The 27,690-nt window shown below is 38.8% G+C and overlaps 1 protein-coding gene across 2 annotated transcripts in view; it reads right to left on the reverse strand.

Annotated features, from left to right (window-relative positions):
• The window catches only part of WDR64 (WD repeat domain 64), a 169,766-nt gene that overhangs the window by 70,083 nt on the left and 71,993 nt on the right, over positions 1-27,690 (reverse strand). For both annotated transcript variants that reach the window (XM_036757403.1, XM_036757404.1), the window contains exons 10-12: positions 20,775-20,914; positions 8,122-8,248; positions 4,848-4,996 (exon numbers count right to left, since the gene is read on the reverse strand). In XM_036757403.1, the coding sequence (XP_036613298.1) occupies positions 4,848-4,996; positions 8,122-8,248; positions 20,775-20,914 (416 nt within the window). The remainder of the gene's footprint in view (positions 1-4,847; positions 4,997-8,121; positions 8,249-20,774; positions 20,915-27,690) is intronic.

The raw sequence follows: 27,690 nt of genomic DNA on the forward strand, positions 1-27,690 counted from the left end.
TTTTCTAATTTAAAAAAAAATTTAGTTCCAGTCAAATGTTATAGCTGATTCTTTAGCATGAGTACGTAGATTGAAATTGAGAGGTTCCTAATTTCATACTGGTATAAGTATACTGGGTATACTTACTAGAAAATATCCCCTCCATTGCCCCACAGGAACCCAGGGTTGTGAAAGGCTAGTCCTGGCTGGCCCATAGGTGACATCTTGACTCTTTATTTTGAAAAAGCTATTGATTTTATACTGAATTGTATATATTTGTGACACCTTGGACAGGCAGAAAAGAAGGAAATAAGAAATAAAATTTTGAATTTCTTACAGATAAGAGTAATGTCCATGTACACATGAATTATCACAAATTCCACATAGTAAGATGATTTTATTATATTCTGAAAATCATTTTCTTCTTATTATCTAAGTTTCTAAGAAATCAAGTAGTACTTGTTTTTAATCTTAGCCTTATTTATATTCAAACATTCTTTATTTCTCCTTTGGAGGAATCCATAAGTAATTAGCAGCATCCAGTGTTAGAAAGTGTCTTAGACTGAGAGTCAAAAGACCCCTTGAGTTCTGCCTCATTTCCTTATCATCAACGGATGTAATGATTCTTGGACTGTCTGCCTTATTAGGTTATAACGAAGAATGCATTTTTGTAAACTGAAAAGCATTATACATATGTGCATTATTATTTATAGTTGCAAGCAGAAATAATACATGTTTCAAAGAAAATTGGAAATTACCCATTTTTTCCTCTAGTTGCTAATTATATGCATTCAACTTGCTTTTAAAAATTCATTTCCTAATCAAAAGCCAGAATTCAAATTCTTTTGTTTTTTAATAATAGTTATGACATTAGGATTTGGGTTTTGTTTGAAATGAAATTATTCAATTCTGAAACTTAGAATTGTAGAATCACATATATAGAGCAGGAAGGGACTTTGAATGTCATCTAGTCCAGCCTCCTGATTTAGTAGATGGGAAACTGAGGTCCAGAGAAGCCAAGGACTCAACTAATACTATGCAAATAGTAAATAGAGCCAGGATTTGAACACAGATCCTTAGCAAATCCAGAGCTCTTTCCCTTGTGCTTTTGCATATAAATATAATTAACAAAATTTCATGACAATGGCTCTTTATTTTAACATTCAAGCTAGAGCTGGTAGGGACCTTTGAGATCATCTAACCAAACACCCTCATTTTACAGATGAAGAAATTAAAGCTCAGGGTGGTTAAATAAGAGATAGTAAGCATCATCAGAGGAAGGATTTGAACCTAGAACCTTTGACTCTTGAACTAGTGCTCTTTCCACTGTCCCATACTGCCTCCTCGAAAAACCTGGATGTGGATCCTAGTCTGGGCTCTGTTAGCATTACAACCTTCTGCAAGTCATTTCACTTATGAGTGCTGGACTCATATTCAGAAAGGCCTGGATTCGAATATTGTCTTTCCTCTTGTGTAACCAAGGGCAAGTCCCACATTCTCTGAGCCTGTTTCCTCATCTACAGTATGACAGTGATAATGGTAGCATCTGCTTCAGTTGTTTTGGGACTCTAATGAGATGTTGTATGTACATTGCTCTGCGAGCATCATCTATTATCCCTCTTCTAAGTTTGCAACTATTACTTTGAGCAAGTCACCTAACTTTTGTGTAAAATGAAGGATTTAATCTAGATGGTCCCCTATGATCTCTTCTGGCTCTAATATGCTATGGTTCCACTCTGAGTTTCTTAGGAAGGAGGTGCTTTTCAAAGAAAGTTTTGTTATTTGTGGTAATTTCTAAAGGTTCCATCATGCTTTGCATCTACATTTTCCTACTTTCATTAAAATTTATGCCCTTTAAGGGCAAAGCCTGTTTTGTTTTTGTCATTATATCCCAGAACCTAACACTGTACCTTCCATATAGTGGGCATTTATTTTTATTTTTGTTGTTGTTTTTGTTTGTATATTTGTCTTTTGAGACCGGATCTCCATCAGATCCAGGTTGGAAGTGTCTCAAGCCAGTCACGGGCCTGATCTCACTTATGACTGACACAGAAGCTTTGACTTGCTTTGTCTGAAATCTGGAGCACTTTGTTCTTCCTTACGCAGACCTAGTGGCCGCTTACTTCCTGGGAGTGGTGTTAGACTTACTAGCTACTGCAGCTTCAAGCAATATACTTGGCCCCCTAATAGCAGGGATTACAGGTGTAAGCCATCATGCCTGGCAAGAGTAGACATTTAAAAAATGTTTGTTAAATGGAAACAAAGCACCAAATCATGTTCAAAGACACATAAAGGAAACAGTAATTGGGAGTCATGTCAAAATCTCATTTTCTACAAAAGATAGAAGGGGCAGGGAAAGAATACAAGTAATGACTACAAATTTGAAGTCTTCACTCTGTTTCCTTAATGTGTCAAGAGATAAGTGCTAGGAAACATGAACATAATTTCTGATTTTGCTAATTACCATCCAGACTGATTAGATAGGTATTTCCTCTAAAGCTTTAGACAGCAATGGTTTGGTTATCTTGAAAAGAGATAGTAATAGGGTAATTTTTTCATAATACCTGTCTCCAGGAAGGTTGAAACACTTTCCTTACACACCCTGATGAAGTTTTGCAACATGTATCATCCTCCCCCTAATTGGTTCCAAATTGAACTATCACTCAATAATAGAACTGGGGAGAATTCCTATTTCTAATTCACAGTTTTCAGAGTATTCAGGGAAATTTTAGGAACTTCAGAGATCATTATTCTGGTTTTATATCACTTGGTTTGCAATGAGGTTCATTCATGGTGCAGTAGGAAGAGCTCCGGATTTTGAATCAGAGGGCCTGGGACAAAAGCCAGCTTTGCCACACTTCTACTACATGTGTGACTTTGGGCAAGTCACTTAACCTCACTGGGCCTCACTTTCTTCATCTGTTAAATGGAGCAGTTGACATATATGACCTTTAAGGCCCTCTTCTCCATAGTCTCATCCTGCTAAAGATATAGACATTTCTAATGCTGTTCAGTGAGAGAATTCCAAAGGGATTTTGGAAATCAGAGCTATAAAACCCTAAATAATCTTTTGGTGGTGATAAATGTTACCTGCTGGTTATAGGGGAAAAGGCTCCTTCATTTACTGATCCTTATCTCATTGAGTTCTTCCTTTCTAGGTTTTAAGAGCTCCAGGAGACTAGACATATAGCCATCTAAAGAACTATTTGGTAGGAATAGGACTAGGCTGCATGTTGTAATTATAGTAGCAGCAGTAGTAATGTGATGTGCCTTGCAGGGAGCGTGGATTACAAAATGAAAATACCTCGGATTTATTTGCCTAACCCACGCTTTTCCACCAGCGTTGGAGTAACTCTGTTCTCAATGGGTATCCATTTTTGCCTTAAAGATTATCACCTTCCAAACCATAAGGGATAACAACTCATCTATGGAATGTTTCCTTGCTTTTCCCAGGAAAAGAAAGACCTCTTTGTCCCTGATACAAACCACTGGTGTAACCTTAAACTACCCAGTCCTCAGCTTTCTCATATCATGAAGGGGTTGTACTAGATGACCTCTGAAGTCCTTTTCAACTCAAGTTCTATCATCCTTTCCTATTGGGAAGCCAATGTTACCTAGAACTTGTCGGAGGGCATGTATAGGCAGCCTAAGGATATTACTAGACACATGTAGAAATTGTCCAAACTCTGGGAAGATTTTGGTCCCAGTAAATATCCAATATTTCAAACTCAAAAGTCAAGTGATTATAACTTAGATTTATATAGCACATTAAGGTCAGCCTTACCACTGCTTAGCATAGTGCCTGGAACATAGTAGGTACTTAATAGATGAGGGTTGACTGACTTGGTAGAACCCTACGAAACAGTTTAAACATTATTATCTCCATTTTACACAAAGGGAAACGGAAGCTCAGAGAGGCTGAAAGCCCGGACCATTGTCAAACAGGTAGCAAGTGTTGGAATCTAGATTTTAGTCTAGGTCTCCTGACTTTCAACATAGAACCTTCCTATTACCCTATTCTGCCTCTTCCCACTGCTAATAAATAATGTTTGATGAAATTGATTGAACACTGCTGCCTCTCTCAAAGGCTAAAAAGCCAGAAGGGACTTAGGAATGCCCCTATGAAAGCAGTGTATGGAGGAATGACATTAATATGCTTTGTAGCTTCTTCCCCTCCACTCTCAGAAACAACCCCCACAAGAAGTTAGAAGTCTATATAATGTATTTCCAAAGTTTTATTTCAAGTTCTATCCATCTCACACAGAGAAATATTCAGATTCAGAAACAAACATAAGAGAGATGAAATCTTCCTAGGTCACATAATAACTCATTATTCTACAACATCAGTCTCCATTTTTTAAATGCCCATGGAGTAACATGGAATGAGTCTTTGACTTTTTCCATAAAACTGAAAGCCCTGCCACACTTGAAACAAACTTTTGTTGCTATGATTTCCAAACAACGTCAATCATCCTAATCATAGATTGAATTTTCATGAGCAAATAATGCATCTAAGGAAGATGAGGGCAGTGACAAAGCCAGTTTGTAAGAAATAAATTCAAAGGGTAGACCAGTGCCTCATCTTTAATTTATCCATTTGAATTACCTATTGTGGTAGGCAAAAATTGCATTGACCCAGTTCAACATACTGACAAGAGTCACCATGCTACTCAGAATGGAGAGGTCTGCTTTTCATAGATTATCCATTCTCTTTGGAAATATAAAAGAACAAAAGTACTTCCAGAAATGCAGCCTTATATCATAAACACCACTACTCTTGCCAAGTTATTTGATAATTTTTCTGTGGGAAAAGAAATTTCCTCTTACTTTTCCCTTTTTTCTGTTTGAGGAACCTAATTTGTACTTACTTTAATGATAGATTCAGAGCAGATAGTGAGCACTTGGTGAAAAGTTCTATTATAAACCATGACATTGATGTCTCGATCATGACTATGTGGGATCTGTTTTGTGTCTTGTATCATCCGAGTCAAAGGATACATGTCAATAACACTAGATCCTGGCATAGAAAGAAGAAAAAATTAATATTTTAACAAAAATAAAATTTAATGAATAAAATATTTAACAAAACATAAAACAACAATTTAATAAATATGTAAACATTTTTAAGCATCTACTATGTGTAAGGCATTCTTAGGTGGTAGAAATATAAAGATAAAATAAAATTCCTATCCACAGGAAGCTCACAATTTAATAGTGAAGGATGAACATATGTTCAGACAACCATGAGGCAAGGTACAATGTGAAAAGCACAAAGGGAAAGTTTAAACAAAATGAGATAAATTTAAAGAGGGATAGAGTACTTCCAGCTAAAGAGGGTCGATGTGAGGAAAAGCAGAAAGATAGCAGAGAAAGGAACAATAATGAGGGTTGATAAATAGTCTTCTCTGACTAAAATGGAAACTATACAAAGGGAAGGAGTATGAGATAAAGCAGGTCAGACTGGCAGAGACAGATTGTAAAAGGATGTCAGGATGCAGACTTTATATTTTATTTGTGAACAATGGGGAATAACAAGGCTTTAAACAAAGTAATGCTGTGATCCAATTGATATATTAGGAAGATTACATCAGTGTGAATGTTGAAGATAAATGGAGAAAGTAGAGACTAGAGACAGCAAGGTGACTTGGGAAACTATTACATTTGTGCAATAGGGAGGAATAAGGAGCTTGCTTGATAGTAGAGAGAACTGAAAGAAAGGGACGGATAGGAAAGATATTATGGAGGAAGAATCTAGAGTATTTGGTGTCTGACTAGATGTCAGTATTGAGGAAAAAGGACAAGTCAGAGATAACTGAGATTTTAAGCCTAGTTGACTGGGAGATGATGAGGCCATCAACAGAGATAGGAAGTTACACGGAGGGGAAGGTTTTGAATAGAGGATATTGAGTATTTCAGGTATTTGAATTTGAGGTGTCAGGGGGCCATCTAAGTGGAGACTAGTAGGCAATTGGAAACATAGTTCTAGGGAGAGATCAGAGTCGACAGTGTTTATCTGAGAGTTATCTATAAAGCTGATACTTGCAGTCCTGGGAGCTTTATAGAAAGCTTGTATAGAGGGCCAAAACCAGATCCTCAAAGGACACTCTTAGGGTGTTTAGTGACTGATGGGGAGTGAAGGAGTAGTCAGTGAAGTAAGAAGAAAACTAGGAGGGAAATTGTGGCATGAAACCACATAGGACTGTGGTTAAAAATAGCCAATCGGTGAGATCGTTATTAATCCTTTTTTAAAAAATGAGACTTAAATGGAGTCGTTAGCTTTAAGGAATTTCTGACAAATGAGGTGAACATGGTTTAAACAGAGAAAAGCAGTCCATTTTGGCCGCATTAATTTTTCCTTGGTTACTGAATCCTATTTGCTCATTTGTTTATTTGTTCCTTTCTAGTATCGTGTTGCTTTATTTTCCCCATGTTGATGCAAAGTATAAGTGGTGACTGTCAACTCTGCTATGTGGGAGCTTTCATTTAGTGAATGAAATTAGTGTTTATAAAAGACTTTCTTAAAGAAATCTTAAAACATGATCTAACTATAGCTAATCATGATGATTCTGAAGCAGTGGAACATTATAAAGAATTATGCTAGTACTAAATAAAATTCATTTCCAAATTATTACAGTGAATTAGGTTAGATTCTCCATTTGGAAACTGAGCTTAAGTGTTTGGCTTGTCTTCAAGTCATGCAATGAGCCGCAGAAATGGGAATACAAATCCATAAACAACTCATTTTTTGTCTCTGTGTTCAAGCTACCTCTGCAGCTAATTAAATATGTGACATTAGACAAATCACTTAGCCAGGGTACTGGATTTGGAGTGGGAGGATCTGGGCAAATCCCAGCTTTGCTTCTTACTGCTTGTATGAATAGTGCTTTGCAAACCTTAAAACACTGTTGTTGATGTTTATACTAAGCTATGTTCACAACTGTGTTTCTCAGCAATCAAAAAAAACACATGTAAATTCTAAGCAGAACCGTACATAGAGAAAGCTGCCTTCTCTCTTACTCCTTCCCTCCAGACATTCTGCTGCCTAAGCACCTAGCTACTATAATGATAAATGGTCCTGAAATGCATAGCTAGGTGGCTACAGATGCAGGCTAACATAATGAGAAGGAAAATGGTATGCAGTTATTACTGTGTGATTTTTTAGAGGAGGGAATATGGTGGAAAGCTGGTTTAAAATTTAATGAGATTATTCTGGAACTGAATTTTGTTCCAAGGGGTGAAAAATGACCCATTTTTATTCCTGATATCAAGCATTATGATCTCTATAGCTCAACAAAGATCTCTTTTAAAATTCAAAGAAGACAGAAGTGAGAAAAACATCCTCTGCCACCAGCAAAGTAAAAGTGACACCTGAGAAGGCAATGATTTTTTCAGTGACTTCTCTGCTGGCAACCCACAACTGGTGGTCAGAGGGGAAAATACTTAGGAAATGCACTGAATGTTTAGTCTTCGTTAAGGAAGAACTCTCAACCTTACTATTTGTTAACCATTAAAACCCCTCATTACTTCCCATTAAAACCCATTATTCTTCCTTGAGGGTGGCTTCAGTTTCTTCAATGGTAACCTCAAAAGACTGAGGCTAAAGGCCTATTTGCATTAGCTATGGTGCTTTGGCCTCAAGTGCGAAAGAAAGAAAAATAGTCCAGTGCCTGCCCAGGGTATCCACAAAGAAGGGACAGAAGTGAATTGTTGAACAAAATGCCTGTTAACTCAGCTTGCCTATGCAGCTGTTAAGAGAGGAACCTCATTACTCCTTCTTCAGAAAGAGGAAGTAGTGGCTGTGTGGACAGCATGAATGCTGCTTTTATGTGCCAGCAGGATCCGTGCCTCTCTGCTATAACTCAGAACAGGGTGCAACATGAATATCCCAGGAGCATTTTCAAAGAAAAACAATTCTACCCACCCTCCCCCCACCCCCACCAACCTACTAGCCCATTCCTTATCTGTAGAAGAGGAACAGAGAAACAGATATATATATCTACTTGTAATGAGTTAAGGCTACTAAGTGTTAACTATTAAACCCTTTCTCCAGTTTTCCTCCTTATCTAATATATAAATGCCCATGTAAAAGAGATTTTTAAAAAGTGGAAAGGGACTCATCAACAGCTAACTGAACACACTGACCTGTGACAAGCACGCCATGATTATAATCAAATATCATTGCATAGATCTGCATGTCCCCTGGTCCTTCTTGACTGTCGTGGAAAACTTGTAACAGTGAAAGAGTTTGTATATCCCATACTCTAAAAACCTGGGGAAAGAAATGCATATAATTCAACATACACAGTTACTTAACTTTTTTATGTAAGGAAATATATGAGACGATTTTCAGAGTCTGAAATAGAATCTTATAAATCTTGCAGCAAAAACAGTTAAAATGATGACTCATAAATATATCAAACTCCAGTTTGGATGTTATTTATATTATTTATCATTATCAGAGGGGAATGACAGAAGTCATTAAAGATATGATATATCAGAATATAATAAACAGCCACAGGAACTGAATTTTTAAATGAATTCAATTCAGTAAGCATTTTATAAACAGATAGATAGATAGACAGATGGATGGATAAATAAATAGGACAATGTGCTTGGAGCTAAGGATCTGAAAAGAGATATTACACATACACTCATCTCTCAAGGAGCTTACATTGCAGTGGGTAGGGAAGGAGGAAAAAGACATGGTGTAACGAATGGATTTTAAGCCAGGAGACTAGGATTCAAATCCCATTACTTCTTTAGGCATCAAGTTTTGTAAGCATCTGTAAAATGAAGAGGTTGGATCAATCAATAAATACTTATTAGGGGCAGCTAGGTGGCGCAGTGAGTAGAGCACTGTTCCTGGAGTCAGTAGGACCTGACTTCAAATCTGGTCTCAGATACTTGACACATGAACTAGCTGTGTAACCTTGGGCAAGTTACTTAACCCCAATTGCCCTGCCCCCCCCCCAAATAAATATTTATTAAGTAGCTGCTGGGCAGGTAGACAGTGCAGTGGATAGAGTGCTGAGCCTGATGTCAGGAAGACTCATCTTCCTGAGTTCAAATCTAGCCTCAGATACTTACTAGCTATGTGACCCTGGGCAGTCTCTTAACCCTGTTTGCCTCAGTTCCCTCATCTGTAAAATGAGCTGGAAAAGGAAATGGCAAGAAAATTTGCCAAGAAAATCCCAAGTAGGGTCATGAAGAGTCAAACATGACTAAAATGACTAACACTCTTCTAGGCATTGGGGACCATAGAGCTGGAAGGGCCTTTAGAAGTCATTTATTCCAACCTCCTAATTTTGCAGATGAGGATAGTGAGGACGAAAGAGATGAAATAATAAAGATAGAATTGAATCAGTCCCTACCCTCAAGGAACTTACATTATCCAGGAAACAACATATAGAACAAATACAAGGTAAATTTTGGTAGGGGAGGCACTGGAAACTGTGGGCTTTGGAAAAATCTCCTGTAGGGAATAGTGTTTGAGTTGAGCTTTGAAGGAAGCAAGTGATTCTAAGAGGTGGAGGTGAGGAAGTAGTACCTTCCTTGCATGGAAATCAGTCATTAAAAAGGCATAAAGACATAGGAGATGGAATGGCATATGGGAGAAACAGCTAAGAGAGACCAGTTTGATTGGACCACAGAGTGCATCAAGGGGAGTAAGGTACAGTTATCCCTTCTACATTGGAGGGGTTAGGGGTGAGGCACCCCAGCAATCTGGAAAATCCACATAAAACTTTTTGGTCCTCCCTTCATACCACAGAAGTAGTCTAATTTTTTTTTCTCTGATGGGGTATTCATAGTACCTTATTGAAAAATTTGGGTTGATATTATACAATACTATACATAGATTTTATGCATTTCGGAGTTTCTAAACTTTTTCTGTGTCATCTGCTGGCCTTTGCGTGTTGTTTGCAGCTTCCACAAAATCCCCCAAATTCTCATTTAATTTCTTATGCCAACCCACAATATATTGAAACTGCAATGGGGAAAGTTGAGGTGTAGAAGGGATAACTGTAAGAAGCTTGGAAATATAGGCCAAAGAGGGTTGTGAAAATTTTTAAATGACAGAGGAAACTGTAGTTTGTTGAGTACCAGAGTGATGCCATTCTATCAACAATCATTTATCAAGCATTTATTACGTGTTGGGCTCTGTGCTAAACACTAGGAATACAAAGAAAGACAAAATAAAAATGAAAACAAACAGAAACAATCCATTTTCTCCTTCCAGAGGCCCACAGTCTAATGGAGGAGATAATGTGCAAATAGCTATGTACAAACAAGAATATGCAGGATAAGCTGGAGGTAGTCAACGGAGGGAAGGAAAGAACTATGATTTAATAATATTTCTCCAAGGAACCTTCCAGTTTTAAGTCTATGTTTATATGTACAAAAATAATTGATATAAACAAAGATGAAATAGAGGCAAAGAAGAGGTCCAGGTAAAGTGTTGGAAGAAATTTGAGAAGAAGAGATCACTTTTTACTCAGGAAGAAGTATTTACCTAGGTTATAGTCATTGAGATGGTCCTTAAAGGAAACTCTATCACTTTTTAGCTCTATGACCATGGGCAAATCACTAGACCTCTCAGCCTCAGGCAGCAATGTAAGACTTGTCTATTCATTTATAAATGGATTACAACCCGGACAGAATTCATATATATGATTTTACACACACACACACACTCACACACACACACACACACACACACACACCCCAGCTAGGTAGCACAGTGCCTAGAACACTGGGCCTGGAGGAAGAGCTGAGTTCAAATGCAGCCTCAGGCACTTACTAGCTATGTGATCCTGGACAGGTCACTTAACCCCTGATTGCCTCAGGTTCCTCAGCTATAAAATGGGGATAATAATAGAGTTTATCTTCTAGGGTTCGTGAGGATCAAATGAGAATATTTGTAAAGTGTTTAGTGTCTGGGACATAGTGAGCACATAACAAATGCTTGTTTTCTTCCTTTTTCTCTCTCTATACATATATTTCATATGCAATATATATGTATATACGTATAAATGATAGCTCTCATTCATTTTTTCATATGTATGACTCTTCAGCTAAATGGCTCTTCTAGGGGTGGGGTTAGTGCCATAAACTTCTTTTGTATGCTATAGTAGCTAATATAGTGCCAGACCCATAGTCTAAGCTCCATAAACGCATGTTGATAAGCTAGGTAAATCAGGTTTTAATTTAGTTTTTTAAAAGCATTATGTGAATACATGAAGGATCTGTGATTTTGACAGAATATAGATCTTTGACTGTCCTATAATCTGAGGTTTATCATTCTCCACAATCTGACTTTATTCCTCTTCAGTGTAGTCTATAACTACTGAAATCCTCCAGCTTCATCCAGCCCATTAGCCATGATCCTGACTTCACTGGACTTTTTTGCTGGCGCTTCACTCTAGGATCCACTCTTCTGACTTTGCCCTCCCTACCATCTTTAACATACTTGCCTCACCCCTGAGCTTTTGCCAAACCCACTGTGAAAACCCCCAATCTCTATTCATTTTTATTGTCTAATGTCATTGTTCCTGGTTTATGGTTATTGAAGGAAAATGCAGAATCGCAAAAACTTGGTCCATTAAAAATTCATTCACTTCATTTTATTCTTTTCCTCTGCTCTGTAATTCTACTACCCACTGATTCAAATCCAAGCCTCTTCTGCTTAGCAGACAGAGGTCTCTGCAGTCTGCTCCCACCCTGCCTTTCCCACTTTATTTCTCATTATTGCTTAGCATGGCCAATCTACTCTTGTCAGTCCAGACTCCTTATTGTTCCCATCATATATCACAATTGTTCTCACAGCTGTACCATGTTAATGTTCTTCCCTCTCCTAGGATGCCACAGGCCTCAGGATCATAGATCTAGAGCTGGAAAGGACCTCACAGGCCATCTATCTCTCTCATTTTACAGGTGAGGAAACAGAGGCCCAAGGAAGATAAGTGACTTGCCTAAGACCATATAGTCAAAACCACTACTCATCAGAGGTATGATTTGACCCCCAAGTCATCTGACTTCAGTGTCAAGGTTCTTTCTATTCAACCGTGCTGTCTCCCTTTAAAGACAGAGATGAGGAGTGGGCTATGAGCTCATTCCTCCGGAGGAGCCAGCATCCTACCCTTAGAATGTCCTCTCCTTCCACTCCATATGTTCATGTCCTTCAGGGTGTAGCTCATATCCTATCTCCTCTCTGAAGTCCCTCTAACGAAGTCATAATGAGATAAGGAACAAAGACAAGTGTACCCCAAAATAGGATGAGACCCAAAACATGACCTGATCGGGTAATCTACACTGACCTCTACATTAATGAGGGAAAAGAAACATCCCCCACAAAGTGGCACAGCCAAGGGATGAGTGACAGCAAGTTCATTGAGAGCCAGACAGAGGTACCCAAGAACTGGCCTGCTATCCAAGAGTACTCTGGTGTTGGGTTGTGCAAATAGCAGGTGGGGTGAATGCTTCATTGATAGCATGTCAAAGAGCACTGACTGTTGTTGTTCTGCAAAAAATATTTTGATTTCATAATAATCAGTAGGATCGATTACAAAAAGGTGAAGACTAGGAGTTAGGAGAATGCCTCCCAGCTTTAGCAGTAACTCATCTCGAGATTTTGGCTAATTGCTTTGACCTCCTGTTTCTTCATTTGTTGAAGTGAGGGGCCATGATTTTATGATTTTATTTTACATGGAACAAGGGGAAGGGTTAGCACCAATGCTTGGACACTTCATTTTATGTAATCTGATCAATATAAATCCATCTCTTCTCATTCTTGGTGGGATTGGTTAAAAGATGCAGGGAGTCAAGTTTTATTTAAAGAGCACTGGCATGTTTATGCACTATCATCCCAGGAGTTGGGTGCTCAGGCAGATGTGGAACTAGATTTTCTCTATATTCTCCAGACTGAATTCTTGGAAGGACATGTGAATGGACACTTTGAGGAGCTTTGGAATAGGATACCAGATAGCACACAGGGGCGTCTTTAACAGACCTGCATGCCTAAGACAATCAGATGTCCATTGCAAGGACCATATGCAAAATCATTTAACTTCTCTGAGCCTTGCTTTCCTTATTTGTAAAATGGGGATAATAAAACTGAAATTATTCACTCTCACAGTATTTTTGTCGAGAAATGTACTTTACAAATCTTAAAATGCTATGACAATGGGGCAAAAGCACTCAGCAGACTGGAGGGTCTAGATATGGAAACAATAACCAGCTAAGGGGAAATGTTCCTGTTGGTTTTTATCGTGTATGGGAGGCAGGGTGGTGAAGTGGGAAAAGTGCTAGAGAGAGCCTGGGTTCAAATCCCAACTCTGCCACGCCCTTCTTATATGACACTGGGAAAGTCACTGACTATCTCTGGATCTCACTTTTCTCAACTGTAAAATGAGGAGTTTAAATTAGTTGATTCCTGGGGTCCTTTCTACCTCCACATGTATGATCTTATGACGCTCCCAACAATTTTATGGGCTCATGGTGCGTAGGAGTTGGATACAGTCTCGCTGGCACTTGTGTTCTCAAAGGAGCAGTAAAAAGACAAATAAGTTGTAAAGAGTAGGAAAACTGAAGGAGTTCAGGACTAAGGCCTCTAATCTTCTCAATGAAAAGGAGTTGAGGCCTTTTGCTAAGTGTGTATTCCACATCTCCTCTACCTCTTGAGACCCCTACCTTTCTTCAAGCCTCAGTTCAAGTCATATCTTACAAGATGTCTTTCCTGATCGGGTCTGCTATAATCTTGATTTGGGGACAATGTGTCCTCTTGTAAGGCACATTACACTTTCTAATCAAATATTTCGCCTTTCTTTAAAAAAGTGAAAATCTTAAGAGGAATAGCAACATATAACAATCTATTTGCTATTTGTTGTAAATCATCTGCTTCCTCCTCTTTATACAACTGGCCAGAATGGGTATAATTGGTACTTGGGAACTTTGCCAACCATTGTTCCTTTTGAGTTTGCTAATGAAATGAAAGTGAATAAACTTTTGAATTCACTCTGTATTTTCTCAATGATTTTCAATTCGCCTTCAGAAATAGCGGCTCTACCACAGCTGTTAGACCATTGAGCTTGGTGTGTAGAAATGCAATCAGCCATTATTTTAACTTTCAGAAGAGGAAATACTATTTACCATGCGACTGTAACAAAGGAGAATGATGACAGCCCACTCTATGCAGTTTAAAAAGTAAACAGAATTTCTAGCAGAATACCAGCACATAGTAAGTGGTAACTAAATTAATTGAAACTTGACTTATGGTCAAGCTGCCTCATCTGAAGAAGTTTAGAAAAGCAATAGATTTTCAAAAGCCTTCTTTAGCTTCCCTCTGTGGACTCATTGGGAAGGATGGGATTTTTGTAGTCTGTTCCTCTGTCTCTTGGTGTAATAATAACTATAACAAAAGGTTATGTTTACCCATTTCTTTAAAATCTCTGGAGAAGAAATCTTGGAGACTTTTGTTTCTCCATTGTTTTGATTTGTTTTTCATTCACTGTGGGAAGGGCACATAGTGGAGAGGGACATTACAAATGCATGTAAAAATAAATAAGTTTATTTTTTTTAATAGAGAAGGAAATTCTGGTTATCTTTGCATAACAAATGTGTCCCATTGTCTGAGGACTCTTTCTTTCAGGAATGACTTCCCAAAGTCCTGATCCTTTTGCTTAATTTTCTCTAAGTCTGTTCCCTCTGGCCCTCTCCTGAGTGGAATCAGAAAACATTAGCTCACTCTCATACAATATTCCTTCATCTTTGCCAAATCATGAAGGGAAAAAGAAAAGAAATATTCAAAATAATTCCAAATGGTGATACCATAATGTCCAATTACTAAAACTTTGGAACTCTCATGATTCCTGCCAGCTTAGACAAGTGAAGAAACCACCAAGAGATGACTTCCTCTAATATTTATTCTAATGTTATCTCTTCTCAAATGCAAATCATCAACCTAATTAGCCAGTGACTCTCTTTAAAAACTGCTAATTTGCATAAAACTCTGTAATGAAACAATGTAAAACAAAACTCTGTAATGAAACTAACAAAAGTCTTCCAAAGTAAAATCACTTTTATGTGGTGATTTCCTCCCTATTACATTTTAAAAAATGAATAGCTCAGTATTCAGATCAGCTAGTCAAAAATTCTACAGTTACATATGAAAAGGGAAGGCAGTCTTTCTTTTTCAACATCAAACAATCAATCAATCAAATATTTATTAAACACCTAGCATGTGCCAGGCACTGTGTTAAGCAAGGGAGATATGAAAAGAGACAAAAGACAGTCAGTCCCTTCCCTCAAGGAGTTTACAATCTATATCCAATGAAGTCACAATAATACCTTCATTGTAGATAGCTCTTTGTAGAAGTACCTTTCTCCTTCATAACAATTCTGTGACTAACATAGATTTATATAGACCGGCTCACTTGCTTTACTTAAAAGTATGAGAATCAAGATTCCCTGATTCTAAGCCTAGAGCTTTTACCTTACACTACAATGCCTCTTAAGTACATCTCAGTGACTCCAAGTCCAATGGAGAGAATGGTTAATGATGACCCTAAGTTTACAAACCTGAATAATGGAGAGGATGATCCCCTCACAAGAGTCAGGGACATTTGGAGGGGGTCAGATTTATGGGAGGAAATAATGAATTCATTTTCAGACATGTTGAGTTTAAGATGCTAGCAGGATATCCAGGTGGAGGTATCCAACTGGAGATGTGGAATTGGGATTCAGGAGAGACACTGAGAGTGAGTGTATGGATTTATGTAGAGGTGATGATTGAACTCCCAGAGGCAGATGAGATCTTCAAGTGATAGGGTTTTAGAGGGAAGGGATGTGGGCCCAGGATAATCCAGCAAACAAGACTGACAAAAGACTGATAAAAGAATTAGGAGAGAGTGGCATCATTGTTAGAAAAGATTAGATTAGAAAAAAAAATTAGAAAAGAAAAGATTAAGTACACAGGAAGAAGGAATAATGTACAGTGTTAAGACTTGAAGAAAGATTAGAGAGGATGAGGGCTGAGAAAAATCACCTGATTTAGTTGGGATCACCAGGAATCTTTGAGAGAGCAGCTTCTATAGAATCATAAACTGAGACTTACAGGACTAAGAAGTGAAAGGGTGATGAGGAAGTGAAAGCAGTGAGTGTAAGCTGCTCTTTCTAGGACTTGAACAATGGATAACTACATCTAGAGGTAATGACAGAGTTAAATGAAGATTTTTTTTCTTTAGCTTTTTTTGAAATAAGGGAGATATAAGCATGTCTGTAGATCATGAGGAAAGAGGTATTAGATGGGGAAATACTAAAAATGAGAGAAAAGATGTTATCTCTTTACTGATGACTCATAGTTTTATATTTCCATCCCTATTCTCTCTGCTGAGCTCCAATCCCTCATCACTGATCAATTAGCCATTTCAAACTGGCTGTACTGTAGGTATCACAGATTCAACAGTCAGTAGATCAGTCATCAAGCATTTATGAAAGTGCTTATTCTGCACTAGGCACGAGGGATGGAAAACAAAAACTACCTTCAGGGAGCTCACATGCTAATGGGGAAACAACGTGCAAACAAAAGGATGTAGAATGTATGTGCAGTGTGAATGGACAGTAGGTAATCTCAGAAGGAAGGCAGTAGCTGTAAGTGGAGGGAAGTGTGTGTGGTGGGGGGCAGTGGAGACGGAATGAAGGTACCTGGAAAGGCCTGTTATAGAACCTGGGATTTGAACAGAAACCTGAAGGAAGCCAGGAGATAGAGGTGGAGGTGAAGAGGGAAGGCTTCCAGTCATGGGGTTCAGCAATTAAAAAGGCAAGGAATCAGGAGACGGAGTGTTGTGTGCTTAGATGAGAAGCTTCCCAGACTGAAGACATATTTTCTTGGGCCTATACCAGGCCTTGGCCTCAGGCTCTTTTTAAGCACTTGACGAGACCCTTACCTGTGTCTTATCCTCAATGAACCACCTTCTTTGCCTCCTCGTGCTTCTATGACTCTCTGAACCAACCATTCCTCTCCTTGTCTTAAGCAAAGGGATTTCTTCTCCAAACTCAGCTCTCTTTTTGAACTTTTTTGGGGGCGGGGCAGGGCTCCACAAAAGTTTGTCACCCAGATTCTTAGCCTCTGTGTAATTCTCAGGTCTTCAGTCTCACTCCACCTTCACACTACAACATCCATTCAGTTTCCAAATCTTGTCAACATCTTTTATATATGTCCTCTTCTTTCCACTCCAGTAGCCGAGACCCCCAAGCTCTCTTCACCCATTTCCTGTATGATTTATTAAAATAATCTCCTCATTGGTCTCTCAGCCTCGAGTCTCTCCACTTCTCTATCCTTTTATCCAGGTGATTTTCCTAATGCACAAATCTGACTATATAACTCACCTATGTGTGATTTTGTAGAATGGCTCAATCAGTCAACATCTATTAAACACCTGCTGTGTGCCAGGCACTGTGCTAAGTGCTGGGGATACAAAAAGAGGCAAAAGAGAGTTCGAATGGGAGAGACAACATGCAGACAAATAAATGCGAAGTAAACTATTGTTGTTGCTCAGTCATTTGTTCATGTTTAAATCTTTATGACCCCATGGACCATAGCACACCAGGCCCCTCTGTCCTCCACTATCTCTTGAAGTCTGTCCAAGTTCATGTTCATTGTTTCCATGGCACTATCCATCTCATCCTCTGCCATCCCCTTTTCCTTTTGCTTTCACTCTTTCCCAACATCAGGGGCTTTTCTGATGAGTCCTATCTTCTTACTATGTGCCAAGGTATTTAAGTCTCAGCTTCAGTATTTGACCTTCCAGTGAATAGCCTGAATTAATTTGAGTATTGACTGATTTGATCTTCTTGCTGTCCAAGGCACTCTCAAAAGTCTTCTGTACCACAATTCAAAAGCATCAATTCTGCAGTGCTCAGCTTTCCTTTAGTCCATCTCTCATAGCCATACATTGCTGCTAGAAAAACCATAGCTGTGACTATATGGACCTTTGTTGGCAAAGCGATGTCTCTGCTTTTTAGTATGCTGTCCAAATTTGCCATAGCTTCCCTTCCAAGGAACAAGAGTCTTTTAATTTCATGGCTGCAGTTCCATCTTCAGTGATCATTGAGCCTAAGAATATAAAATCTGACACTACTTCCATTTCTCTTTCCCCTGTTTGCCAGGAAGTGATGGGGCCACTTGTCAAGATAATCATTTTTTCTTATGTTAATCTTCAAGCCAGCCTTTACCTTCTCTTATTTCACCCCTATATCAAGAGGCTTCTTAATTCCTCTTTACTTTCTGCCATCAGAGTGGTATCATTGCATATCTCAGATTGTTGGTATTTCTCCCAGAAACCTTAATTCTGGCTTTTAATTCATCCAATTTGGCCTTTCACATGATTACTCTGCATATAAGTTAAATAAATAAGGTGAAAATATATAGCCTTATTGCCCTCTTTTTCCAATCTTAAACCAATCAGTTGTTCCATGTTTAGTTCTAACTGTTGCTTCTTGGCCCACAAACAGGTTCCTCAGGAGACAAATAAAATGATCCGGTACTCCCATCTCTTTGAGGACTTGCCATATTTTGTTGTGATTAAGATAGTCAAAAGCTTTAGTGTAATCAGTGAAGCAGAAGTAGATATTTTTCTGGAACTCCTTTGCTTTCTCCATAATTCAGTGAATGTTGGCAATTTGGTTTCTAGTTCCTCTTCCTCTTTGAATATCAGCCTGCTCTTCTGGTAATTCCCAGTTCACATATTGCTGAAGCCTACAGAATCTTTTTTCAGGGGGAGGGGCAAGGGGAGCAGTTGGATTAAGTGACTTGCCCAGAGTCACACAGCTAGTACATATCTGAGATCAGATTTGAACTTAGGTCGTCCTGATTCCGAGGCCAGTGCTCTATCTACTAGCTTGCAGAATCTTGAGCATAACTTTGCTGGCATATGAAATGAACATAGTTTTTCAGTAATCTGAATGTTCCTTGGCATTACCTTTCTTTAGGATTGAGATGTAAACTGATCTTTTCCAATCCAGTGGCCACTGTTGAGTTTTCCAAATTTGCTGGCATGTTGAGTGCAGCACTTTAACACTTTAATCTTTTAGGATTTTAAGTAACTCAGCTGGAATTCAATCACTTTTATTAACCTTATTGTTAGCAGTGCTTCCTAAAGCCCACTTGACTTCTTTTTCCGGCGTGTCTGGCTCTAGATCAAACATTCCTTTTCAACAACCCAAAATGTGACTCTACACAAAGATATCATCAGATGGTAAATATAGAAAGCAAACTATATACAGGACAAATAGGAAATCATTAACAGAGGGAAGGTACTAGAATTTTCAGAGTTGGTAGGGACTTCCGTTACAGGTTTAGTCCAAACCATGACTAAGTAGCATTCTTCTCTGTGACATCACCAACAAGTAGTAATCCAGAATCACATTTATAGAATTTTGGAGTTGGAAAGAATCTTATTGATCAGCTAGTCCAAATCAGACTTGAAAAACTTCCTACTATAGCACACTTCAAAATTAACCACCTAGCCTTTTCTTGAAGACTTCTAGCAAGGAGAAATCCACTATCCCTTGAGGCAGTACATTCCTAATTTAGATAGCTCTTTTTAGGATATTTCTCTTTAGGTCAAAACTAAATATTCTTCTTTTTAAATATCTATCCAGTGCTACTATTATTTCTGCCCTATGGGGTTCAAATAAACTGAAGATACCTCTACCATCTAACAGACTTTCAAGTACTTCCTATCACCCTTACTGCCCTGCCCCACACCACTGCCCAGGCTTTTGTTCTTCACATTCCACATCTCCAGTTCCTTTATCTGGTTTTCCTAGGGTATGATCAAGAGATCCATCCCCATCTGGTCGCACTACTCTGGATGTATAGGATTTGTCTCAAATGATTGCAACTAAAAACAGAGACCAGAGTTCACATGGAATGGAAAGGCATGGATGGTCTATAATCAGTATTATTAGAGGAAACTTCCAAATTGATGAGTTGATGGATCCATTTGAGTATTTGATGATAATACTAATAATAACTACTATTTGTATAGTGCTTTAAGATTTATAAAGCATTTTAAAAATTTTATCTCATTTTATTCTCACTGTAATTCTAGGACATAGATGTTGGTGTTGTTGGCGTTGCAGCTAGGTGATACAGTAGATAGAGTACCGGGCCTGGAGTCAGGAAAACTCATCTTCCTGGGTTCAAATCTGGCCTCAGAAACTTACTAGCTGTCTGACCCAACTCTGTTTGCCTCAGTTTCCTCATCTGTAAAATGATGTGGACAAGGAAGTGGCAAACCACTCCAGTATGTTTGCCAAGAAGACCCCAACAGACATGACTGAAAAAACCACTGAATGACATCACAAATTGGAATTAACCCCCTTTTACTAATGAGGAAACAGGTTGAGAAAAGTCAAGTGACTTGCCCAGATAGCTAGTAAATGCCTGAGATAAGATTTGAACCCAGTTCTTCCCGACTCCAAGTCCAATACCCTATCCACCATGCCACCTAGTTTCCCATAGTGTTAGAAGATATGAAAGGACAGACAAATATTATTTCTTGACATGATTATCAGTCACCTAAACCCTAAAAAATGAGTCTCAGGGAAGCTAGGTGGTACAGAGAATAGAGCACTGGCCCTGAAGTCAGGAGGATCTGAGTTCAAATCTGGCCTGAGACACTTGACACTTATTAGCTGTGTGACCTTGGGCAAGTCACTTAACCCCAATTTCCTTGCCTCCTTCCCCCCCTCAAAAAAGATTTGCCACTATATCATTGTTTATCAATTTTTTTTACCTTTGCAGAAGATAGGCTGATCACATGCTGATCTTTTTCATTTGTAACAAGTTCTGTAATACTGAACATATGTCCAACAAGTTTCCCTACAGGCTTGGTGCTGATATTGGGATGCCATAATCGGAGGATTTTGTCATCTCCTGAAAATTAGGATACAAATAATTTGTTTACCAAAAAAGAGCGATTGACAGAATTCAGAAAGTTTTTCCTCCCTCCTTTGCACCCAAACATATCTCTCTATTCTAATTCCTGGTCAACTTCCTCCCAGGAATGTCCCTTAATTAGCTTTCTAACCTGCCAACATATTTCTGACCCATTCTTTAAACTTCAACACGTATAATAACACCTATATATATAATATATAATACGACATATAATATTATAATGTATAATGTTATAACATGTAGTGTAATGTGATATGATGATAGTTTGATAATAATTACATAGGTATTATATATAAATGCTTGCTGTCATAATTTTTTTTCTTATTCCAATGCTTTCTTATTTGAAATATATGTTCAAGAGAAGTAATCTGTCAGAAACATGGAACACTCTCAAAAAAATTTAGTGACCACATGGAACCTATGTTGAATTGGTATTGCCCTGTATATCTTCTTTAAAATAATGCTGACATTTAAAAATATATTCTATAAGAACTGAATGACTTTTTTCCTCGTATAAAACCAAACCAAAAAGAACAAAAAGCCTAAGTACCTCCCTCTCCAAAAAATATTATCCAATCTCCATCTATCAAGAATTATTTTAACATAAGGAAAGATGTTTCCCACCCTTCCACAATTAATATAATCACAGAAATCCCAGAATGTAATTACCAAATGTAAAGTAGGAGCTAAGGAATTTTCTTACAACCCTACAACAGTATAGTCACACATGCCATCATTCAACCAGCATACATTTATCTAGCACTTTCTGTGTTCTGGGCACTATGCTAGATGTCGAAGAAAGGCAAAAATCATCTCTGTTCTCAAGGAGTTTATATTGTTATATTGTTTATATTGTAGTGAAGGAGATAACATAATAGTAATAATGAGAACTAGCATTTATATAACACTTACTGTATGCCACTTGCTATATACTATTTATGTAACACTTATTATGTGCCAGGCGCTGTGTACTTTATAATTATTACATTATAAAAATTAAATTACTCATTTGGTCCTCACAAAAATCCTGGGAGGCTGGTGCTCTTATTATCTATCCCTGTTTCACAGATGAGAAAACTGATTCAAATAAAGGTTAAGTGATTTGCCCAGGGTCACACAGCTAGAAAATATCTGAGACCAGATTTGAACTCACAGGTTTGTGACTCCAGGCTAGTACTCTATCCACTGTACTGCCTTGCTATAATATAAATAAAATAGGTACATACAGGATAAATAAATAAAGGGGCAGATTTTCTCCTCTCTTCCAGTACCTTCCACAATGTCATCACAGTTTTTGAACAGTAGGTGACAATGAATCCAGCCAGGAATAGAGGGACACCTATCCAGAGACAGTCATGGATGCAGAGAGACAGCCCCTTGAGGAAGGAGAAAGCTTCAGGGGATAGACTAAGTCATAGCAGAAAGGAATATTGGCCATGTCCTCAAGAAAGGAGCAGATTCTCTGAGTCTGGGTGAGTAGTCTGTCCTTATCCAAGGTAAGGTGCAGTACCATTCTACAAAGAGAGTCCAGACCATGCACTGTCAGGAGTTAGGAGTTACTTTTGGCCACATGTGTATCCTTTATGTGTCTCATTACCAATGTACTCTTAAGTTTAACTCCACTACTCCTATGGATGCTGGGGATTTGTGTAAGAGTATATCCTAGGCTTTTGGAAGGAAGTTTGCACCAACTGTTCTTACTATCCTATCTTAGTAAATGTCTTTGATTAAGTCTACTGGCTGATTGCTTATGGGAACGACACTGGTGGGACCTAGTGAGTAGTACAGGGAGTATTAGTCACCTTCTGGGGACTCAACTATAACTGTGAGTTCAGGTTAGGGAAGTACCCCAGAGGAGGGGTTACATGAAATTCCTTTATTTCCAAAGCACTTAAGATACAGTGGGGTACATTTTCACCAAGTTCCTCTACCGAAGTTCTATTTTAATTCATAACTATGGCGTGAAAGTGATCCTGGGTTCTCAAGAGCTGTTCTTTGGGATTCAAGTATAGCCTAATCACTTTCACATGTAACTGCTCTATAGTTTATAAAACCCTTTCACAGTCAATTCAGTTCAGCTTAATTCAATTTGACAAGCATTTATTAGGCATTTAACATGTGCAAGGCACTGTGCTGACCCTCAAAAAATACATTCTGTTGTGAGGAAACAATATGGACAGAGTAAATGAAGATGTAAGACAAGCTCAAAGGCTGTTTTGGAAGTCAAGGAATGTAGGCAGGCAAGAGGAATATAATGATTTGTCCATGGGATTAGTTCTGAACCTGTTTCTTACTCATAAGAATGAACGAATGAAATAGTTTTTATCATTTTAAATGGGAGACAAGAGCCCAGGGCACTTTGTAAGGAGGACAGCCTCTATAATTGGTTCTGGGTAAAGTTCAGTAGATTGAAATTAACCAGGAAGTTATAAGGCATTTCTTTTTCTTTTTTTTCATTTAATATATTTAGTTTTCAGTGTTGATTTTCACAAGAGTTTGAATTACAAATTTTCTCCCCATTTCTACCCTCCCCCCCACTCCAAGATGGCATATATTCTGGTTGCCCTGTTCCCCAGTCAGCCCTCCCTTCTATCACCCCACTCCCCTCCCATCCCCTTTTCCCTTTCTTTCTTGTAGGGCAAGATAAATTTCTACGCCCCATTGCCTGTGTATCTTATTTTCTAGTTGCATGCAAAAACTTTTTTTTTTGTTTCTGAACATCTGTTTTTAAAACTTTGAGTTCCAAATTCTCTCCCCTCTTCCCTTCCCACCCACCCTCCCTAAGAAGTCAAGCAATTCAACATAGGCCACATGTGTATCATTATGTATAACCCTTCCACAATACTCATGTTGTGAAAGACTAACTATATTTTGCTCCTTCGTAACCTATCCCCCTTTATTGAATTTTCTCCCTTGACCCTGTTCCCTTTTGAAAGTGTTTGTTTTTGATTACCACCACCCCCATCTGCCCTCCCTTCTATCATCCCCCCTTTTTTATTTTCTTTTTCCTCCTTTTTTCCTGTGGGGTAGGTTACCCAATTGAGTATGTATGGTATTCCCTCCTCAGATAAAATCTGATGAGAGCAAGATTCACTCATTCCCCCTCACCTGACTTCTTTTCCCTTCCTACAGAACTGCTTTTTCTTGCCACTTTTATGCAAGATAATTTACCCCATTCTATCTCTCCCTATCTCCCTCTCCCAATATATTCCTCTCTCATCCCTTAATTTTATTTCTTTTAGATATCTTCCGTTCATCCTCACCTCACCCTGTGCCCTCTCTCTCTCTCTCTCTCTATATATATATATATACATACACATACATATATACATACATACACACTCACATATACATATATATACATAAACATATATATATATGTGTATGTATATATATATATATGAATATTCCTTTCAGCTACCCTAATACTGAGGTCTCATGAATCATACACATAGTTTTCCATGTAGAAATGTAAACAAAACAGTTCAACTTTAGTAAGTCCCTTATGATTTCTTTTTCTTGATTACCTTTTCATACTTCTCTTGATTCTTGTGTTTGAAAGTCAAATTTTCTATTCAGCTCTAGTCTTTTCACTGAGAAAGCTTGAAAGTACTCTATTTTATTGAAAGTCAATATTTTGCCTTGGAGCATGATACTCAGTTTTCCTGGGTAGGTCATTCTTGGCTTTAATCCTAGCTCCATTGACCTCCAGAATATCGTATTCCAAGCCCTTCGATCTCTTAATGTAGAAGCTGCTAAATCTTGGGTTATTCTGATTGTGTTTCCACAATACTCAAATTGTTTCTTTCTGGCTGCTTGCAGTATGTTCTCCTTGATCTGGGAGCTCTGGAATTTGGCAACAATATTCCTAGGAGATTTCTTTTTGGGATCTATTTGAGGAGGCAATTGGTGGATTCTTTTAATTTCTATTTTGCCCTGTGGCTCCAGAATATCAGGGCAGTTCTCCTTGATAATTTCTTGAAAGATGATATCTAGGCTCTTTTATTGATCATGGCTTTTAGGTAGTCCAATAATTTTTAAATTATCTCTCCTGGATCTATTTTCCAGGTCAGCGGTTTTTTCAATGAGATATTTTACATTGTCTTCCATTTTTTCATTCCTTTGGTTCTGTTTTATTATATCTTGATTTCTCATAAAGTCACGAGCTTCCACTTGTTCCAATCTAATTTTTAAGGTAGTATTTTCTTCCGTGGTCTTTTGGACCTCCTTTTCCATTTGTCTAATTCTGCCTTTCAAGGCATTCTTCTCCTCATTGGCTTTTTGGAGCTCTTTTGCCATTTGAATTAGTCTATTTTTCAAGGTGTTATTTTCTTCAGTATTTTTTTGTCTCTCCTTTAGCAAGTCATTGACTTGTTTTTCATGGTTTTCTCACATCACTCTCATTTCTCTTCCCAATTTTTCCTCTACTTCTCTAACTTGCTTTTCCAACTCTTTTTTGAGCTCTTCCATGGCCTGAGACCAGTCCATGTTTTTCTTGGAGGCTTTTGTTGTAGGCTCTTTGACTTTGTTAACTTCTTCTGGCTGAATGTTTTGGTCTCCTTTGTCACCAAAGAAGGATTCCAGAGTCTGAGACTGAATCTGGGTGCGTTTTCACTGCCTGGCCATATTCCCAACCAACTAACTTGACCCTTGAGTTTTTCAGCGGGGTATGACTGCTTGTAGAATTCTATGTTCCACGCTTGGGGGGATGTGTTAGCTCTGCCACACCAGCACTCCTCCTTCCCCATGACCCCCCAACCTGGACTGAGTTTAGATCTTCAGCAGGCTGTGCACTCCTGCTCTGATCTGCCACTTAATTCCTCCCACCAGGTGGGCCTGGGGCCAGAAGCAACTGCAGCCATACTTCTGTAGCTGCCCCACCTCCGCTGCCCCTGGGGCAGTAGCTGAGCCATGAACTCCTTCCACTCCCGCAGCTTTTCCCACTAACCTTCTCTATTGTCTTTGGTGTTTGTGGGTTGAGACATCTGGTAACTGCTGCAGCTCACTGATTCAGGGCGCTAGGGCACACTCTGCCTGGCTCCTGGTCTGGTTGGTCCACGCCACTCACACTGGGCTCTGTTCCGCTCCGCTCTGCTCCCAGCTCCATGAGGGATAGACCTCACCCAGAGACCATCCAGGCTGTCCTGGGCTGGAGCCCTGCTTCCCTCTGCTATTTTGTGGGTTCTGCAGTTCTAGAATTGGTTCAGAGCCATTTTTTATAGGTTTTTGGAGGGACTTGGTGGGGAGCTCATGCTAGTCCCTGCTTTTCAGCTGTCATCTTGGCTCTGCCCCCGGGCGACTGTCCTACAAGGCGTTTCTAATCCTATCAGTATAAAGTCTCTGAGAGATACTGCTCTTGGTAACCATGAAATACTGGTAAAAAGACACTTTTAACCCTGATGGCACTAGTGAGCCAGAATGCCTATGTCTCTGTGTTCCGAATAGCTGAGCCTAGGGCCAGGACTCTTGTTATGTAGAAGAAAAATCCAATCTTTAGCCAAGTGACAGGATAACAGACAGGCCTATAAGATACTGAGGTGTTGGGGTTTTTTCTTTTTTATAGTTCTGTGACTGAGTATTTAAAGCTTTTGCATTCCTAAACAGAGCTGTAGAAGCCAAGTCTCTGCACTTTAAGCTAAAAGAGCAATGTTAGAGCTCACTAAGCCTATGAGGAAGATGTTATACCCCAGCTCAAAGCTCCCTTTGAAAGCAGAGAAGAGCTCTGCAGCCTGAACAGCAGTGACCAGGACTAGCAGGGTCTCTGTGCCACACTTAGGAGCCTAGCAGAGAATACACTTGATGACATCATTAGAATACATCAATGACTCCAGAGAATAAGAGGAATGAATGAGTTGCCTTGCTCCATGTGGACTCTTTTATATGTGTACGCTGGCCACACACAAATATTCCCTCCATATGTCTCACCTCGTACATTCCCCTATCCAGAAGTAGCTATTTGATTGGACAATCAATTGTCAAGTTCTGTCAATTCTTCCTCCAAAATTTTACTAATTTTTTTTTTGCATGTGTCCCCTCTTCTCTATTCTCACAGCCACTGCCCTAGAATGGAGGAAGAGGAAGAGAAGTAAGTGGATGATTCTGTATTCTTTGATGGTGTGAAGAAAGTAGTTTATCAATAGTTAATTATCTGTGAATCACATTCTTCCTCCCCCTTTCTGGAGTGTAAGCTTTTAGGACAGAGTGTCTTATCTATTCTTGGAATCTCTGCCAGTGTCCAGCATGGTATGGGATGCCATATCAATTAACTATTGATAAACTACTTTCTTCACACCATCAAAGAATACAGAATCATCCACTTACTTACTTCTGTCCTCTTCCTCCATTCTAGGGCAGTGGCTGTGAGAATAGAGAGGAGGGGACACATGCAAAAAATGTGTGAATTGAATTGAATTGAGTTGAAAAGGATGCTTAGGAAAAATGTAGCCATACTGTAGATATCCTGTCCTCATTTTGCCTTGGTTGCTGCAAGAACTCCTTTTTTTTTCAAGCTCAGCAAATGTCTGCATATTTAAGTTGTACCCCACAAAGCTGCGTTTATCACATATTTTGAACAGTTAATCAGTACGCACTTTATGTTTAGCAATATGTGGTCAGCTGAGTCACTAATCAGCAGGGATATTCTCCTGTGCTTGCCAGTTACCAAGGACTTGAATTTCCTACCAACAGAGTCTATATACTGCCACGACTCATTTGAACATGGGTGGTGCAAAGGTGTCTGTAGCCTGGTATTG

The sequence above is a fragment of the Trichosurus vulpecula genome, chromosome 4 (assembly GCF_011100635.1).
Source record: "Trichosurus vulpecula isolate mTriVul1 chromosome 4, mTriVul1.pri, whole genome shotgun sequence".
Lineage (NCBI taxonomy): Eukaryota > Metazoa > Chordata > Mammalia > Diprotodontia > Phalangeridae > Trichosurus > Trichosurus vulpecula.